General features: G+C 39.8%; 1 protein-coding gene across 1 annotated transcript in view; it reads left to right on the top strand.

Annotated features, from left to right (window-relative positions):
- The first annotated feature begins 125 nt into the window (after positions 1-125).
- The window catches only part of MARCHF11 (membrane associated ring-CH-type finger 11), a 120615-nt gene continuing 100547 nt past the window's right edge, over positions 126-20193 (top strand). The window contains exons 1-2 of the mRNA XM_024125856.1: positions 126-638; positions 1801-1956. Coding sequence (XP_023981624.1) covers positions 126-638; positions 1801-1956 — 669 coding nt within the window. The remainder of the gene's footprint in view (positions 639-1800; positions 1957-20193) is intronic.

Genomic DNA, 20193 nt, shown 5'->3' with positions numbered 1-20193 from the left:
CACCCTCCTCCCGCCCCGCTTCCCTCCCTCCTTCCTCCCTCCCCCTCCTTTCCCCCTTCGCCTGCAGCCCGAGCCGGGCGCGCCAGCCGGGCTGGCAGGAGGGCGGCGGCGGCGGCCGCACCACCATGAGCTTTGAGGGCGGCCCCAGCGGCAGTCGGCGCCGCGGGGAGGAGAGCGGGGACGCCGAGCCGCCCCCGTCGCCGCCGCCGCCGCCAGGAGAGCCAGCCTCGGTCCCCGCGCCCCCGCGCTACCTGCCACCGCTGCCCGCGCAGCCCGCGTTCCCCGAGCGCCCCGCGGGTCCCGACGAGCCGCCAGCGGAGGTGGCCCCGCGGCGCAGCGGCGCGGAGGAGCTGCCGCCGGCAGGGCAGGAGGTGGCCGCGGCTGGCGACTCCGGGGCAGGTCCGAGGCGTCTTCCGGAGACGACGGTCCCGGAGGCGGCGGCGGGGAAGGGCGGCCCCGGGGAGCCGGAGGTCGGCGCAGGTGGGGAGGGCGAGCGGCGGCGCTCAGGCGACCAGCCCGAGACGCGCTCGGTATGCAGCAGCCGCAGCAGCAGCAGCGGCGGCGGCGACCGGCGCGCCGGGCACCAGCACCAGCACCACCGGCCCATCTGCAAGATCTGCTTCCAGGGCGCCGAGCAGGTAAGGCCCGGCGGGCCCCGGGCGCAGCTGGCTGTGGGGTACGGCAGGGCCGGGCTGGCTCCCGCTCCCGACGGCGCCCTGTCAGCACCACGGACAGCGCCCGCCTCTGGGTTCCTGGGCTGAGCGGGTTGCCTGGCGGCTCCTGCGCGTTCCCTTTTGCTTTCCTGTGAAGGCAGATAAAACTGTCCGGGTGGTGAATAGTGTTTGCTCCGAGCTACACTTGATTTTTTCCATCTGGTTTTGCAGTTACACATTCCTCAGGTGTTTTAGTGTTAATGCCGTTAAGTATCTCTTGGGTGAATTCCTTGATGGATCTGGTTTATACATAGAGACAAACCTATATTCCTTTTCTACAGGGGTATCGTGAGGCAGATAGTCTTAGAGGACAAACGGGGGGTGAGTCATGTCAAAACCAAAAAGGGCAGGGTCTTTCCTTATTGCCCATTTTGGTGACTCAATATCACTGAGGTGAAAAGCATGTTAAGAGTTTTCATAAGAGAACTAAAACTGTACTTTGACCTTGTGAAAGAAAGAAACACAATTCTGAAATTATAAACTCCATTAGAGGTGCATGCAAACTTACATGCGAGTAATCACAGAGACAAAAGGGATAATACATCTCTCTTACAGAATGTGTGGTCTGAGAAAACATTAGGTTTAATATCTTTCAAAGTAAGGAAATTGCATAAGAATATGCAGGCTTTCAGGAATATAGTCCCCTAAGTCAATATTTATGATGCTACAGTTAGAAAAAATAAAAGCATAATGCTATTGCAAGCTACTTTCTGGGATGGCATGCATTTCTTCTTTAGCAATGATTAAGCATAACTGCAGAGGAATTGCATCTGACCGTCCACTTAAAAGTTATTAAAGAGATTTAATAGTACAGCTTTTCCCCTAGGGTATTGGGAGCTGTATCCTGCAGACATTTCGTATGTTGGTAGAACATTTATGTCATAACTCTAAGTAATGTCTTTGAAATAGTTTTAAGACTTTAGTTGCATTCCCACCAGAGGTATGAACATTTAATTTCATTTTCTAGGATAGAGTTTGATGCTTGTATCCTTCTGGGTAAATGGCTTTGAAAGAAAAGAAAGCAAGTGTTGGATTTTTAAAATAGAGACACAATATAAATATTCATACTGAGTTGTTTTCTTTCCAGGGGGAGCTGTTAAACCCCTGCCGATGTGACGGGTCCGTTCGGTATACACATCAGCTGTGCTTGCTGAAGTGGATCAGTGAGAGGGGTTCCTGGACCTGTGAACTCTGCTGTTACAGATACCATGTCATAGCCATTAAAATGAAGCAACCTTGCCAGGTAGACATCTGTGACATTTTTTTTCCCCCTGAAATAATTTTACTAGACATGAGAATATTTGCATATGCTACTTAAGACATTTTATGCAACTCGCACTAAAACCAAGATTTAGAATTTGTAGAGATGTGCTTTGAGAAATCTGTGACATTTTTATCTGAGAAACTCAAAAGCCATTTTTATTCAAATGGTCTCCTTTATTTGTAGTTTATTGATGAAATTATACCATCCTTGTTTCTAAAAGGGCAAGTTGGGACAAATGTCTTACACTCAATTAGCTCAATTTTATTCATTAGAAATGTTACACAAATTATTTTGTTAATTTAAGCATTGAAACCCTAAACGGGCTCCATTTACAGAAAATAGATGCACGTAAAGCAAAGCTTTCCTAGTCTGGAAACTTTGGTTGAACCTATTAGTTCTAATCTGAAGAGTCTTTTTATTTAACCAAGCTTTCTTTTTCATCTGAGTTTTTTTCACAGTTACACTTTGGCTGCTTTCATTCCTTGCTCTGTTCAGCTACATAGTGGATGCAGAAGTATTCCCCGCAGTTACTCTCAATAATACTACTGAAATTGTATATATTCTTAAAACGTTTAGTGCATAATCACATAATAACATAATGCCCATAACCCGACAAAAGCCCATGGAAAAATAGGCTTTTGGTGTTTTTTGGTATAGTGGAACGGATTCAGGTTCTTGGGATAGACTGGTGGGATGTAAAATAATATTAAGAATGACATCTTAGATTAAAGCAGAATAGTGTGTAATTGATGAGATCTGACAGTGACATGGGACTGAAGTTTAGCAGACATAAAAGAGTAGATTCAAAACACAGAGACAAAGGAGGTAATGGAAGGAAAAGGAAGAGGGACTTAAAGTTAGGAGGGAAACAAAGTGATAAGGCCTAGTGTTCTCCATTTCTATTTAAATTACCAAATTTAGTTTGCATTGAGCAATAAAACAGGTGAGGGCTTCCCTGGTGGCGCAGTGGTTGAGAGTCCGCCTGCTGATGCAGGGGACACGGGTTCGTGCCCCGTTCCGGGAGGATCCCACGTGCCGCGGAGCGGCTGGGCCCGTGAGCCATGGCCGCTGAGCCTGCGCTCCGCAACGGGAGAGGCCACAGCAGTGAGAGGCCCGCGTACCGCAAACAACAACAACAACAACAAAAACAGGTGAAATTGTTAGTGATTGCAGAAGGAATCTGGATGCTGAATGAATAATTTAAATTTCATAGTTTTTAATTTGTGCATCCTTCATATAGCTGCAATTAATTTGCATCTCTGATAGTCACCATTTAAGGCATGACTAGCAGGTATGAAATGAAAGTATGACTTTTCTCAAGCTGATCTCAGGCTTATAAATAATTTGGAAAGAAGATGAATAACTAATGTGGATGAATGATGTTATCGTGGTGAAGACAGGCACAAACCTGACGTATTTCCTCAGAACTGCTAATTGATGGAACTACTTGGTATCAATGTATTGATCCATCATAGTTCTCTTGAAAAACAGAGGGAACCATGTCAAAATACCAGACTATGAGTAGTATAATTGAATCTGCAATAATTTTATGAATAGAGTATGTGGAGATGAGAAATGGAGAGCTTTGAGGCTCCAGTGAAAAGTCCCATGAGAAGTGCTATGGTCAGATGTTCAAGAGCTGAAATAGATTGCTAAATATTTCAAAAACTTTAACTTATGGCCACAATGTATTAATTCACTTGGGCTGGTTACTTCTGAAGTAAATATAAAGAGGTCCTTGATATAATTTTAAAATAGAGAAGAGACAAAGGGTTGGGGCAAAAAGTACTATTTACTAATTCTAATCCTATAGCAAAATGAATTATTACTGTATTTTGCTTCATTTAAAAAAATCAATAATCATTTTAAGAAAAACAGTTCCCGAAGTGTGTATATGATATGACCAAAAAATCAAAAGAAAACGAAAAACAACCAAAAGCCAAAAACTAACCTGGTATTACTAATACATTTAGGGTTAATTTTATTATGACATATGCAAAAACTGCCCTAATCTGTAGCCTGATCTGTTTGTTCCAGTGAACTGCAAAATAATATTTAGAAACAAAATTGATATGAGTATGATGATGATAGTTCAGATCATGTCTGAGAACATAACTTACCAGGACTGCATTATATGCTTGTAAAGCTCAGGACACTTAATGAACAGAAATCAGTTATAAGATCCCAAGTGTGGATCATTATACCTAGGAGTAGTTTATTCTCAGATAAAATGTGACTGATTGTCTGACATTTCTATTACTGATGACCCAGAAACTGAGCATTTACTCTGATTTTTGGTTTTCTCCCTTGCTGGTGTGAGGCTAATCAGATTTAGCATTTATCATATTCATGCTTTTATGGCATGGCAGAGATCCATTTCCTCATGGTACAGGATCAAACAGGAACCATGTTCTGACCCTCCCCTTCACTTTCCATATCCCTTTGTTCTAAGTATAGAGCCCTCCCGTAGCTGTGAGTGGGTGGTTCCTTGGATGTACAAGAGAATAATAAACATTTACCGAACACTTACTTTGTGCCAGGCACTGTTCTAAGTGCTTTACACATAGTGATACTGATATTTAGTCTTCAAAATAAACCTGTGAGGTAGAGAATATTATTATCTCTATTTTATATGAAGGCAAACTGAGGCACAGAATAGTTAAATAACCTCTACTAGGTGCATGTCTAGTAAAAGGCAAAGCCAGGATTCAAACAGTCTGGCTCCGAGGTTCATGGTCTTAGCCACTGTGCCCCTGTTGGAAAGTGTTCTTTTCAACTTCACTGTAGCCATCCTGATGTTTCTGGGTCCACCACGACTTATCCTGTGTTATGCTAAGTCAAGCAGGAACTGGTTTCAGCCTGAGTCTCTCTGAGGGTCTAGAAAGGCTTTGACTATCGCTGTATAGTCAAACTACCTCATATACTTAGTGGTTTAAACAACAGCCATCATTTAGTATCTCTTAAGAGTCTGCGGGTTGACTGAGATCAATTAGGAGGTTCCTCTCCACATGTGGCATCATTCTGGGACTGTGATCACTAGAGTTTTGACTGGATGGGAACATCCAAGGTAGCTCACTCGTTTGACTTGCTGTTTGTGCTGGCTGTTGGTTGGAAGCTCAGTTGGGGCTGTCAGCTGGTGCCTCACTTCTCTTTCCGTGTGATTTGGATGTCTCACAATGTGATGATTGGGTTCCAGGAGCATAAAAGAGGAAGTTGCAGATCTCTTAAGGCCCAGCCTTGGAAGTGACATGGCTTTATGTCTGCTGCATTCCCTTGATTGAAGCAAGGCACAGGATCAACCAGATTAAAGACAAGGAAAAATAGACTCCACCTCTGGAGTCTGCCCTTCTTTAAAGGGAGTGGACATCTTTAATCTACAATAGGAGATAGCTTCTAAAATGGCACTGTCTACCTACTCTGGTCTTTACATTTGGTCTTCATCAGGTCCAGGTCAGTCAACAGGCATTACCATAACTTCCCTCCCAGAGCTCAGAAATCAAGAAGGTTAAAAATTGTATGGGAGTTTGACTTCATCAGTGGTGCTTGATGCATATACTAAACCCCTTTCAGAAGTGATTATTGCCGTGATGTACCTCTGGGTGCTCAGAGGGACATGGGAACAGAGAAGGAAAGGAAGAGCTAACCAGGAAGCAGGTGTGTGTGAGGAAAACATGTTGCACTGTGTCTGAAACCTTAGTTTTAGACACAGAATTCTAATCTCAATGAGAATTTGGGTCTAAATCTCCCCATTTCGTGAGATTTTTGTGATGATTAATCTGTTTAATCATGTTTAATGCTTAAACATGACCCAGTAGAAAACTGATGTATCCTCTACAATATATTTAAACCTTAATTACTGTATCATTAGCAGTAGGAGTTAATTAAGACATTAGAAATAATTAACATGCATTTACGTTCCTACCTCCTTGCAGAATCTCTTTTATTGATTACCATATTCAAGATGATGCATTAATGATACTTTAAGAGTAAAAGCTAATTCTGTTTTGAATCTCACAGTATGGTATAAAATAAGTGCAATCTAAGAACCTGTAAGATCAAATTTATTTTGAGATGGTTATATTTTAAACTAATTAAGCGAGTATATTTAAGTTTATGAATGCTTTCAGTACTTTTTCGAGAAATAGAGATGTTTGAAGAGATAACATTTACTAGATGAAGTGTTGTATGGGAAACTTTAAACTTTCTGTAAGAGATGGACTATAATGCCTAAACGTAGGAAAATAGAGTGTTAACGGAAGGCAATAGCTATGTTCCCATGGACGAGTTACTTAACTGTTTGTGCCTCAGTTAACTCATCTTTAAAAGATAACAATGGCACTTCTGTTATACATATTTTGAGAATGAAATACATATATACCTATAGAGTGCTTAGAATAGTGCTAACACATAGTAGGTGCCATTTTCATGTTGGCTTTGATGATTTTTCCTTGTTCAGTCAGCTAACAGATGGGGACCTTCATTTGCTCACAGCAACAGTGCTCACAGGTCCCTGTTGTCTCCTTCAATCGCTTGTCACCAAAATGAAGTTAATGACTCTTCTTTCCATATCATTCTTTATCTCTGGATATTTACTCCCTGCTTTTTCTAGGCGAGCCCACCTTGGTTTCTGACCAAGTTTGTTATTGTAAATAAAGAAGGAATCAGCATTTAAAAAATCAGATGTAGTGAGCTCTAATGATCTCAGCACATGGGAGCACATTTACTCTCCAGTCATCCCTCCCCATGGGTCTTTATTGGAGTCAGCTCGTAAGCGGAGTTAGGAGACGCTTTTGCATGTGGCCAAGCGCAGGGCAGCACTCTTCGGCATCACTGGGTACCAGTGTGTGTTTAGGCTTTGGAAAGGCCTCTGGTGGTTGGGGTGTGTGTGAGTAAAGCAGGAGGTTGAAGAAGCCCCAGAGATCCCGGGCAAGGGGCAGTCACAGAGGGCACAGGCAGGTGGTCCAGCATCAGTCACAGCGAATCGCGGCGTCCCTCAGCTCTCTTTCCTCCTTTGTTGCCTAGAGCACCAGAGGAGAGGACTGGCAAAGGACTTGCGCAGTAGGGCCTGAGACTTGCAGATGGGCCCGTGTCTTTGCGGATAGTAGAGCCCTGGCCGTCTTCACCAGCCTTTAACTTTTGTATTAGTCTTCCCCTTACTGCTTTTCCTTTAAACTCTTAAAATGGGCTGTCAGCAGCAAGTCTTCTTACAGAAGTGAGAATGACTGGGGAGACTCCTAGGAAGGAGAGTAGTTTTCATTTTTATCCATATTCTTATCATGATGGGGTTCATCGTGATAGTTTAGAATTAGAGAGGACGTTGGCACCAGGTAGGTTCACCTTGGCTACTGTTCTAAGGTGCAGCTTCTGAACCCATCTGTAAAGCGTTTATAGAACTTTAATGAAATTCCTGAGGGCCCTCTGATCATTATTTTCCTAAATAGGGCTCTGTCATGAAAGGGGTATTTCCTTCTTCAGAGCCGATTAACTTGTTCTCATGACATAGCTGATGCACTAGAAGAAGCTGACAAATCCTCATTGAAAATTGACTGCGATTTTGAAAGTGTATTAAGAAAACGTCAGCGTATGACAGTGTTGCATGCTGTCAGTCGAAATACTTCAAGGCGTTTGTGTTTTATGGATTAAGAATGTCTGCATACATACAGCCTGCTTGAAGTGGTAAAGCCACCACTTTTCTTTTACTTTTTCTCTAACTGTTGCTCTTATTAACATTCTCTGTAGGTTTGATAGCAAATGACAGGCCGCAGGGAAGCTTTTTATTACCATGCCTGAATAACTAAGAAACAATGTTAAAACGTAATATTTAAATACATGTACTGACATATTTGATAGGTAATTTAAAACGTCAGAATTAACGAAGAACACATCACGAGGCAACTCTGTGGCCTCTGAGGTGATTTTTGTTTCATTTGCTTACTAATTCTCAAAACACTCAAATCTGCATTTTACTCACTAGAACAGGTTAATGATCCTCTAGTGAATAAAATATGTAAATTATACTTTGTCTACCACTATAGCCATCTTATTTACTGTATAGACCATATGTACAGTGATTTTACAATTTGTTTCCAAGCCAGATGGTTCTGAGATGGTAGTAAAAAAGAAAAAAAGATGGGGACCATTTAGGGCATCGTGGATTGCTGTTTGCTTTTATCCTTTACGCAGAGAGGATTGGGGCTGATGTGGTCCCGATGGTGATAACTCTCCAGAACTTTCTTCTCCACATGTGTTTGCTTTTCTACATTCTTTCTAGCTCTTTTAAAATGTATTTTCCTTTCGACGCCGTTCTCTTCTTTGCTCTCTTGGCCTCTCCACTCAGCTGCCTGTAGAAGAAAGGAAGATCTGAGTGGGACAGATTTTGGAAAAAATTATGTGACACAGCTCAATGTAGCTTGACAGTCATTTTCTCGGTCACTTGTGGGTATTCAGTGAGTATTTGTGGTATGAATGAGTGAATGAATACATGAATGAGTGTTTTAGAAAGGTAGGGAGAATCATGGGGGTCATGTTCATATTTCTGCAGTGAGAATACGACTTAAGGAAACAAGTTGCATTTACCGCTCACCCATTAGCCATCTACTGTCAATTTTCAACTTGTTCTTAAATTGATCTGATAATTCTATTCTGAATCTGCCTGAGAAAATATGTTCAGTTCTTCAGACCACAGGAAGAAGCCTTAAGAGCAGGATCTATTTTTAAAAACCTGGAATTAAAAAAAAGGCTTCCAGTGAGACATATCTGCTCTTTTCAGAAAATAAAATGTCATGAGAAAAGACTCCGTGAATGTGAAATTACCCATGTGTGACACACTTGGTTTCTTGAGGTTGTCACTGGTTGAAGGATTTCATCTAGCATTTGTTCAGAGAATTTGAATAATTTGTTGGAAATTTTACTGTATGATTGAAGATATAGATGAACTGCTAAGAATGTCTACTGGGTATAATTTTTTTGATGTGAAATCTGCCACTGGGCTGAAAACAAGGTGATGGATTTTTTTTTTTTTTATGAGTAGTTTGTACAGCTGAAACATAACTTCGAAAATGAGTTTCCACTGGTGAGTACAAGACTCCAACACAGGGAAAGGCAGCAAGAGAACAGACTCTTTATCCCTTACTCATTTCCTGCTTTGTCTTGGCGTGTGGCTTTGCTGTGATATGACTGATGTTTGCGGAAAGGATTGGAACAAAGGAAACTCAGCTTCCCTCTATTTTCGGACCTTCTAAGAGTAGAATGGGATGACTCTGAGGGCAAAGCTAGAGTGCTTCCGACCCTTCAGAGTGGCAGGGAGGAGACGAGATAATCACCTACAATTACAAGCAAATGGATGGCAGACACTGAGGACGTGGCCAAGAAAAACTGCACTTGTGGCTTGTGCTTTCCATATCCTTGGATATTTGACAGCTTCTTGCCTGTGCCCATAACTCATAATTCAACAGCTGTTCTTAGGATTCAGCCAAATGAAGTCCCACATAAGTAGAGGTGGGCTGGAAGCAGTCCTGTGGGAAGATGTGACAAAAACCTGGAAGCGTTTCTGTGTAGGTAAAGTCAGTAAGAGAACTTATTGGGGAGATATTTCTTATTCAGTCCTTCCTTTAGGTATATATGCTCTGAAAGCTACTGTCTGAAAACCTGTTTTCTCCTCCAGTTTCATCTCTTTGACATAGTTCATTGTGACTGATGACACCTGGGCAATGTATCCTTAACATGGTAACAGAGTTCCATTGCCCTAATGTGCCTTTTGGTTTCATTTCTCATTTTGGTATGCTAATTATGTGCAAGTGGCCAAGGCTTAATTTGGGCATAGGGGGCCCTCCTCATATGAACTGAGCATCAAGCTCTTATTTCGGGAACCCTCTGGGCACTCCTTTGTTATATACGGACCTGCAGTTGTGCGCTGACACTTAATGTGTCATGGCTCCAAGGTACAAAATAGTTCAAATAAACAAGGAACTATTTCAAGAAATGTATACAGGCTTGCCTTGGTTTGTTCCGCTTGTTTTTTTTAAAAAAAGATTTTAAGAAGGATAACATCTCTCACAACTAGTAGGGGATTTTACTTATATTATTGTGAAAGAATATTCCAGAAGCCACGGGAAATACTTTTGCTCTTTTCTCCCCCCGCCCCCCGTATTAACTTCTGTGTTACATTTGCAGATTTTAATATCAGTATGTATGTAAGTGTCCCCTCCATTAATTTAAAGGAAAAAAATAAAGAAAATTAAAAAAATTTTACCAAATTTTGGGAAAATTAGTTGTAAGCTTGAGGGTAGAGTAGAAAAGAGCACAGGATTTGCCAGGCATACATTGAGCATTCAGTATTTCTCTTACCCTCCTTCCACCTCCTCCTTTCTTTTCTTGACATACCCATATCTTTTTAGTGGGAGCAAGTAGATGGGAGGTTTCTGGGGGAACCTCCAGTTCTTTGGAGAGAAAGACACAGTGAACAGGGATGACAGCCCTTGCCCACATTGTGTTCTCTAGGACCAACAAGCATGCCCAAGTGCAAACCTGGAAGGTTAAAAGAAAATCTTGAATGCAAAATCCCTTTCAATCCCCTCCCAAACTGTCTTTCTTTACCTTTCATACCACAGTAGCTTCTATGAAAGGCATTTTCAGATCTAGACAAGACTTTTCAGCAATTTGAGAAGTAGTAGAAAGAAGTAGAAAAATGCTAAGCCAACAAAATTACAACTAACTGTAGCTTTGAGTGACACATGGTCCTTAGACTATGGGGAAAAAGACGCTGAAACCTCCTTGGGTAGTTTAGTGAAACATGTAAGGATGGGTGAGGAATCTCCCTACCTCCTGTCTGCCTCTTCTCTCTGACCTACACCCTACTAAGACTGAAGATAGTATATGTTACATAGGAGGAAATCTGAGGTAGAAATACGTTACTTGCATTTTGGACATGATTAAGCTCTACTACAGTAAACTTTAGGGGAAAATTGTCAAGCATTCCTTGAATTGCTTGTGGGGGAAATTTCAATGCCGAGTGATGGTGAATGCATGGAGATTGTTAATATAACAGGGCATAGCGTTGGATGAATATGTGTTTATTTTTTGTTTAGAAGATGATCTTACTCATATCAAGGGGTAGGCTCAAAATATTTCATCTTTTTTTTCTACTATAAATTAAATAACCAGTACTTCTTTATTGATTATTTTTTCACTGATCAATAAACCACTACCATGTTGCAGGCACTGTTCTAGGTTCTAGAGTTCCAGAATTTGTTAAAACAGGCAAGCCCTCTGCTTCTAAATTTAAATTCTTGATGATGAGGGACAAACAGTAAGTAAACAAACTAGGTAATTTTAGATTATGTTAATAATTCCAGTGTAAAAGAATCGGAGTGATTAAAAAAATGAATCCTACAACGAACCATGTGATACTGGATTAGAGGTGGGAACATCAGTATAAACTCATGTTTTGCTTAATATAGATACAAATGGTTGCATATGGAAATATTTATAGATCTGTGCTTGTGCATAGGTTAGTATACACACATACATTTCCTAGCTCTGTCTATTGAGAAGGCCTAATAGTAACACCCCAGTAACAATAAGTTTACCTAGCACCAGATCTTGGTTTCCAAAACCATTCTCCAATAAAAGGAACAAGTCTCATGCAAGGTGCTATTCTTACACAAGATGAGACTGGAGTATCTTGTTCCAGAAAATAAAGTGCTCAAAAAGACAAAAGGATGAGGCATAGCAAAGGAACATAAGAGCCATGGCTAAACCAGGAATGATTTGAGCAATGAAACAAATAATGTAGTTTTGGATTATAACCTAAACTCTAATATGAACATGTATGAGTGCATATTGTTATAAATAAATGACTGAATGAATCAGTAAATGGCGGAAATAGAAAATCTCCCTTACAGAAGAAGTCCAAATTATTTATTTATATACCGTCCCCTCCAGGAGGTGGACCTCAACTCCCCCTGGCCCTTGAGTGTGGGCTGTATTTAGTGACTTGTTTCCAAAGAGTAGATTGGTGACAGAGTGGAAAGTGGGGAGAGGGAGTACCTTTACAGTGGAGAAGCCTGGCAAATGCTACCTAAGCCCGGGGGCCAAGTTTAACACTATCAGTGATAAGTCATGTTGATACTGTATGCCTTCGGTATGATGTAATGAGACTACTTTATCTCTGTGGACTTCCCCCTAAAAATCCATAGCCCTAGTATAACCATGAGAAAAACAGATCAAACCACGTTGGGGGACAGTCTGCAAAATACCTGACCCGTACGCTTCAACACTGTGAAGAAAAAACAAGGAAAGGCTGAGAAACTGTCACAGAGCAGAGAAAGCTAAGGAGATGTGATGACTAAATGTCATGTGGTGTCCTGGATGGAATCCTGGAACAGAAAAAGGACATTAAGGAAGAACTAGTGAAATCTTAGTAAAGTGTGGAGCTTAGTTAATATTATAGTAATGTACCAGTGTTGGTTTACTAAGTTGTAAATAAATGTACCTTAGCAATGTAAGAGGTTGACAGTAGAGGAAACTGTGCACAGCATATATGGGAACTCTTTGTACTATCTTTGCAACTTTTATGTACATCTAAAGCAACTTTAAAATTCAGTTTCTTAAAAATTAAAAAAAATTTTTAAATTTGTTGTACGTGCTGTGCGGCATGTGGGATCTTAGTTCCCTGACCAGTGATCAGACCTGCACCCCCTGCAGTGGAAGCACTGCAGTCTTAACCACTGGACCGCCAAGGAAGTCCCCCGTGTTTTGTTTGTTTGTTTTAAAGGGTATGGGGAAGGCAAAGTGTATTTAGATGGAAGGGGTAGGGAAAGTCTTTCTGAAGAGATGACATCTGAGCTTAGATCTAAAGATTGATGATGATTCCCCTCTGAAAAAACTCTTTGAAGAGCATTCTGGAAGTGGGAGCATCTAGACTAAAGACTGTAAGTAGGAAAGAGCTTGTTGCGTTGAAGGGAGTAAGAAGAAGTCCATGAGTGAGGAGTAGGAGATCCTGGGGAAGTCAGGACGCACCTTACCATGTAGGCCATCGTGAGGAAGGTGTGTTTCCTACTAAGAGCAATGGGACATCATTGTAGAGTCTCAGGCAGAGGAGTAATATAATAAAAGTAACAAATGCCTTTGCTTACCTTGTAAAGACTGGATTGGAAGGAGCCTGGGCTGAGAGCAGGGGTGCTGTTAGAATGCTCCCTAATGGGTGGGAAGGACGTAACAGGGGCTCATATTAGGATGATGGCAGCAGAGATGAAGAAAAGTGGATCCATTTGAAAAATGCTTTGAAAGTAGAAGCAAGAGTTAACAAATTTTATTGTAATTTATTTTGTGACAAAACACCTGAACTGAGTTGAAGATATTTATAGTCTTTATCTCAGGTAGCGTCAATTTTCATATATTTTGCCATAGAAATATTGTGATTGGTTACAGGATGTTGACCTAGATCCTGCTGAGCATGTGGGATATTACATAATACAATAAAAATGTACCATATCATATTTTTAAAATCTGGACAGTTTGGAATTCTGAAACACATATGGCCCAAAGTGTTTTGGGTAAGGGATTTGGTCTAACATCTGGTCTGTCTTGTAGAATTGTTCCACGTGCTCTTTAGAAGAGTGCGTATTCTGCTGTTGTTGAGTGGTGTGTTCTACAAAGGTCTGCTTGGTGTAGTTAGTTTATAGTGTTGTTCGTGGCTTTTATTTACTTGTTGATCTTCTGTCTAGTTGAAAGCGGGTGTTGAAGTCTCTAAATGTCATTGTTGCATTGTCTTTTTCTCTCTTCAGTTCTGTCAGTTTTTGCTTTATATATTTGGGGGCTCTGTTATTAAGAGCAAATACATTTGTAAGTGTTAAATCTTCTTGACAGATCGACTTTTTTATCATGAAAAAATGTCCTTGGTCTCTAGTAACAATTTTTATCTTTAAGATATTGGTATAGCCACTCCAGCTCTCTTTTGGTTACTGTTTTATGATGTATCTTTTTCATTCTTTTACTTTCAACCTATTTGGTTTTTGAATCTAAAGTGTGTCTCAGCATATAGTTGGATTATTTGGACCTGTATATAGTTATTCCTGAAATCGAGCCTTACGAAAGTCAATGAATGTTGTTGAGATTGCTTTTTTGTGCAATTATCAATATAGAAGGATCTATTATTCCGTTGGAACACGTACAATTCTGCCAGGTTTTGGATTTGTTGTTTATTCATTTATTTATTCATCCATTTAATAATCCAGCAAATATTTATTAATTACTAGGTGCCAGGCACTGTTCTAGGGACTGGAGATGAACAAAAGAATAAACAAAAGAAATAAAATCCCTGCCCTCAGAGGGCATACATTCCAGAGAGGGAGATTGATAATATACAAGTAAAAATTCCAAGTAAAAGAATTAGTAAATTAATTAATGGTAAGTGCTAAGGGAAAAACACTGGGCAAAGAAGGGGGATATGAAATGTTGAGAGGGGTGGTTAAAATTTTAGATGAAGTGGTTAGGGAAGCCACCAATGCATGATCTTTGATATTGATTGACAGAAATTCTTCATCGATGGCTTTCTAGAAATAAGGTATACTAGTGAATGTTTACCATGATTAGTTTTCCTGCTGAAGTACATTTCATTCTGAGTTTTAGTTTTCCATGAGTGGACTGGAGAGGTCAATATTTTACAGCCTATAGTTTTATAATTTGCATCAGTATATTAAATGCCTCAATAGGGGCCCAATTTCCTTGATCCATTGTATGTATATCTTGGATATTATGGTGAATATTCAAGACATTGGTTTTAAAAGCCAGGAAAAGGGCTTCCCTGGTGGCGCAGTGGTTGAGAGTCCGCCTGCCGAGGCAGGGGACGCGGGTTCGTGCCCTGGTCCGGGAAGATCCCCCATGCCGCGGAGCGGCTGGGCCCGTGAGCCATGGCCGCTGAGCCTGCGCGTCCGGAGCCTGTGCTCCGCAACGGGAGAGGCCACAACTGTGAGAGGCCTGCGTACAAGCCAGGAAAAAAGGGTACCATCAGACAGGTATTAAGAGAAAAAAAGTAGTGAGAAATAGTGAAAAATGTATTCTAGATTCTAAGAATCACAAATGCTCAATTTGCTCTTCCTGAGTTATTTAAAATATATATTTATGTTGTCACATTCACTGTTCAAGCTACAGAATTATCAAGGGGTTAGGATCTTAAAAGCCATCATCATATATGAGAAACACATGAGAAATTCAGCCTATTTAGATTATAACTATTTTAAATACTGATTTTTATGAATATATTTTATAAATATAGTGATAATAAAACACTCTTCTAGGACAAATACATTTTTCTTCTGTTGAAAAACACACATTTTCTGAGATGGATTGTTTTGAAGAGAAGCTCCATCATCTCATGGAATGCCATCTAGGAAACTTGGCTCTTTGGAGAATGAATGTGTGAGGCTATAATTTTCAAGTTACTATAATTAGGAGCTATTGATGTGGCTTGTACATGACTTGGCCACTATGAAAGTCATGCAGTGGCTGAAAGAGGGGAAATGACTTTTTATGTTGCTCTTAGAGCTACAGAAATGGATATTTGGGCTTCCAAAATCCACTTGACATAAATGGCTTCCATTAATCAGTGCAGGGAATGCCGGGCAGCCCATCTTTGTTGGGTCTCTGTCATTGACGGAGAATGAACACAAAGGAGCTCTGAAGGTTGAACTCTTCTTCCTCCTCTTCAGAAAACTTTTAATAATATGGAGACAACTTTTGTTTGAGCTTATGGTACTTGGAATAATCCGTTCCCCACATTTGATGGGAAATGTCATCTGAAACTTAAAACCCCTAGCTTTCGAAGGCATGAGCATAAGTGGGTTAGTAAGGTCTTTTATTCAGGAGAAAAGTGATGGTCGTTTCATGGGGAGTGAGATGTTATAGTCATGAACGTGTGCAGGAAGGAAGATAGATCATTCTTAGGACAAGTATTCTCCATGGAGCCCTAGTGTGGGTTTCCTGTGTGTGTTTGATTGTACTGGACTAGTTTAGATCATCTGTTAAAAGTGTAAAACCTTTCAAGATAAGTCAGTATCCTTAGAGTTTATATAAAGAGCAAGCATCTGATTATTGGTATCCCTTTTGCCAATTAATGTCAGAAGAGCTTCTCTGTGCAACTCTGCCCTCTAGTGTCTCCTGATAACTACAGTCATGTTCTTGTAATTTGACCCATGGTGCCCAGAATTCCATTAGGTTAGAGATATGTATATATTTTTTTCCCATCTCGTTTGAAAATAAATTTGGCCTAGGTTCCATTTACTTAAAAGGCTTTGACATCTGTTATTATTTACCTAATTTGTTTCAGAAAAGGCACTTCCCCCCACCCCCACCCCCGATTTGATTAGACTTCGATTATATCAAACATTGTCTGTTTTCTTTATTCCACTTGGCAAGTTTGGGGGGTTTAAACTTTAGTCTGTTCAGAGATTTTGGAATAACTACTTATTGAATAGTTTAAGAATATAAATCATGTGAGCTCACGCAGAATGGTAGATCCATTTAAAGTTATGTCAGGGGCACGTTCGCATCTTGATTGCCCGTTGAATATTTGGGTACAAAAAGTTTAAACAGAAGATGATTATGACATCTGGCGTCTCCGCCAAAGTATTTGTAACATATTGATGATCAAGTATTTTAGATATTTTTGAAACAAGACAAAAAGAATATCCCTTATTTGGATTCATGTATTTAAGAAAAACGGTTGACCAAATATTGGGGCAGTTTTATTATTTGAAAGAGAAACTGGTTATATTTTGGCTTCTTTTGTTCAGCTTTAGTCTTTTTCAAAGAGGGCCTTTTATTTTGCTCGGAGCAACATTTTTAAAGAGTATTAGATGAGAAGCAATTTTCATGATGTAAAACTTAGGAACTATGTGTGAAAATGAGGTTTTTAATTACTGCTGATTGTTTTTCCTAATGGCAGGTCATCTTGCTTGAGGGAGAAAATTTTTTCCAAGAGGGTTAAGTTCTTAGTTAACCACCAGAGGAAGCTGAATTAAGCAGTAACTGTGGAGGTCCTGGCCATCTCCTGAGGTTCATCTCTGCGGGGAGGGACCATGAAGAGTGAGTGTTTCTGTCTGGTTTTGAGTCCCCAGGAAAGGCTTTGTACCCTGGAAATAACTGGAATAAATAAAAAAGAAATAGAGGAAGGAAAAAGGAAAGATAAATATAATTTTCTTTTTCTAAATGGGAACTATATTTTTATTTTGGAGGTACAAAGCATTTCAAGAACATTCATAGTGGGTATTAGACAAACAGATTATTTGTCTGGAAGCGTGTGACTATCCTTTCCAGAGCAGTGAGGCCACAGCTACTCTTGGTTCAATGCTTGGAAAAGATGACCTATTAGTTACTGAAAATGAACAATACATAACTCGCTCAAAGAACTTGGTTAGTAGCACTGTCCCTGCCTTCTTGGCTGAGTAACTCATTTATTAAGAAGGACAGGAAAGCATGGTGAAAGGTGGAAAGGATGTTATGCTCTGTCGGGGAAAGCCATTTCAACACTGTGGTTTCCAGCGTCACAGACAGGGCGGGGGCCTGTAGGTATATGAGGCTTCTGATAGATGACTAAGGGAGCATAACATTCATTACATATATTTTACATAGGGATAAAGTAGGGGGCGATTTTAAGTGAACAGATAAATATATAAAAGCAGTACACTGCCTTTTACATAAAGATACACATGTAGTACTCTTGCCTTATTAAAAACTGGGAAGTATTTTGAGGCCAGCATAGATTTCAGAGAAGATTTTAAAAGCTGAACATGATAATGATTGCATAAATTAGCGTGGTTAATTTATAACTGAATATCTTGATCGTGTATGTTTTAGTTTGGACAGCTAGAAAAATGTTCTTCATCAGATTTTTATAGGGTGAGAAAAATGGCTTATGTTACTTAGTAAATGCCTTTTTGTCTGAGTAGCAGACCATAGGTGCTAAATGAAATAAACACAAGTAAATTAAAATTATTTTGCGAGGACAATAACATGTTTTCAGCAGTTAAGTCTTTAGCAAAATACAGAGTGTATTCATTTTATGGTGCTATTGCAGCAAAGGGTCGATAGCAAATTGGGACCGTTTTCAATGAAATAGCATGAAGTTTCATTGAGAGTGAGGAGAGAAATTCTTACATCAATAATGTATCTGCATTACACGTTCTGTATTAAAACATATTCATTTAACCATTTCCCCGCAGCTCCACGTTGACATAAGACTAGTATTTCCATAAAGAACTAGGAGAGTATTGGCCATCGTTGAAGGCAGTGTTAGTTTATAGTTTGAAGGCAAACTATACTTCAGATAAGGTGCTAATTATATACGGATGACAGTTCTATGATATTAAAAGTAACACAGAACTCCTTATCAATTGTGAGTCAGAATTTGGCCAGCACTTTAGAAGCGGGCTCATTTCTCATGTGGTATCAGAGTCTGATAATGGAATTTCTTCTACATGTCTGATCAAAACCAAACAGTGCCAGCAAAGTGACTTTACAATGATTAAATTATACGATTATTATCTTTTAAGGATCTAGTAAATCCGTTTAGAACTCAGTACAAAAATTATATTGCTTTGTATACTTAGAGATATTTATGGATTAAAACTAACTTGACTGCATAGCAAGCAACAGTGTAAAGTGATGTAGATCAGACAAGCGTTTACTTTAAGCAAATCCCAATATGTCATTTCCAGGACTGAAAATATTTCTTGTGTGGTTGAGAGCGATCTGGTGTAGGAGGATTAGAGTATGTTTGGGCATCTCCCCTTGTACACGCTTTCTCAGGCTGCCTGTGGCTGAGCCTTTGATGAGCTCGGAAGATAAGCACATTTATTGTAAGGTTTGTGTCGCACTACAAGGACTGCTTGTAGAGATTCTAACTGATAATAATAGCTGCCATTTATTGAGCTCTTATGTGCTTAAGAGGCATTGCCTGACTTAATTCTCACAAATGCTATAAGAACGAGCATCTAGAAAAATGTATCTCACTTGGAGGTGCTTCAGTATAAGTTGTGCCCACATTTACAGGATCACTCAAACCCTCTGGCGTTCAGAAAAGTTTAAATCATTTTGGGAAAATGGAAAAACACTTTCCAATCTGTTAAGGAGCCTGAATCCTAGTTTATGAGTCACCACATATCACTGTGAGATTTGGGGTAAATTTAATAATTTACTGCACTGTTTTTAACTACACAAGTAACTCAGGAAAACATAATAAAAAGTATGTTAAAATTTTAATAATTCAGATAATATAGAGACCAGTAAAAATGGATAATTCCTCTCTTTTTTTACCCCCAAGGCCCCACCCCAATCCAGGTAATCACTGTTAAAACATTGGTCTGTAGCCTTCTAGTACTTTCTGAAGAATGCATTTACATGTATATACATATATGTTTGTGTATTTATAGTATTTTTCCCTCACTTCGTGCCTTATTCTTTAGTTTCTTTTACTTGATAGTATGTCATCACATATGACTATTACTTTTTTAACTAATGCATTAATTATATTCTTCAGAATGAATCTAACAATTTATTTAACAGTTTTCCTGTTGAGGGGCACTTAGGTAGTTTATAATTTTGCACTGTTATAAAAATGCTGCAGATAACCCTACACACATGTTGGGAACATTACGGTAGGATTGAGCCAGATGTGGAAATGTTGGGTTATGAAGTATGTGCCATTAAACTTTTGAAAGACACTTCCAAATTGACCACCATCAGCACTGTATTAATATGACTCTCCATCAGCAGTGTAAGACAGTGGCCATTTTCTGTATCTTCACCAACACTGGAAATCATCAATTATTAATTACTAGTAAACTAAATTATTAATGATTTATAAAAGTAATACCTTGTTATTTTAAATTGTATTTTCTTAATTATTAGTGAGGTGGAATACTGCTTTCTGTGTTTACTAACCATTGGCATTTCTGTGTGTGTGCAAATATGTTCATATCCTTTGCCTGTTTTTGATTGAGATCAAGTTTATTTGTTTAAAAATTTACGTTCACATCATTACAAACTTTTCCCCTTTTCTTGGCCAGCTTGATCTGTCAGCTTCTCTTATATAACTTAGAATCGAATTGGGATATAGACATTAACAAGTCATCATGCAGCTACTTTTTTTTTTTTTTTTTTTTTTTTTTGCGGTACGCGGACCTCTCACTGTTGTGGCCTCTCCCGTTCCGGGGCACA

Source organism: Physeter macrocephalus, chromosome 8 (assembly GCF_002837175.3).
Source record: "Physeter macrocephalus isolate SW-GA chromosome 8, ASM283717v5, whole genome shotgun sequence".
Lineage (NCBI taxonomy): Eukaryota > Metazoa > Chordata > Mammalia > Artiodactyla > Physeteridae > Physeter > Physeter macrocephalus.
Note: the sequence above shows the minus strand (reverse complement) of the source record. Positions and strands in the feature narration are given on the sequence as shown.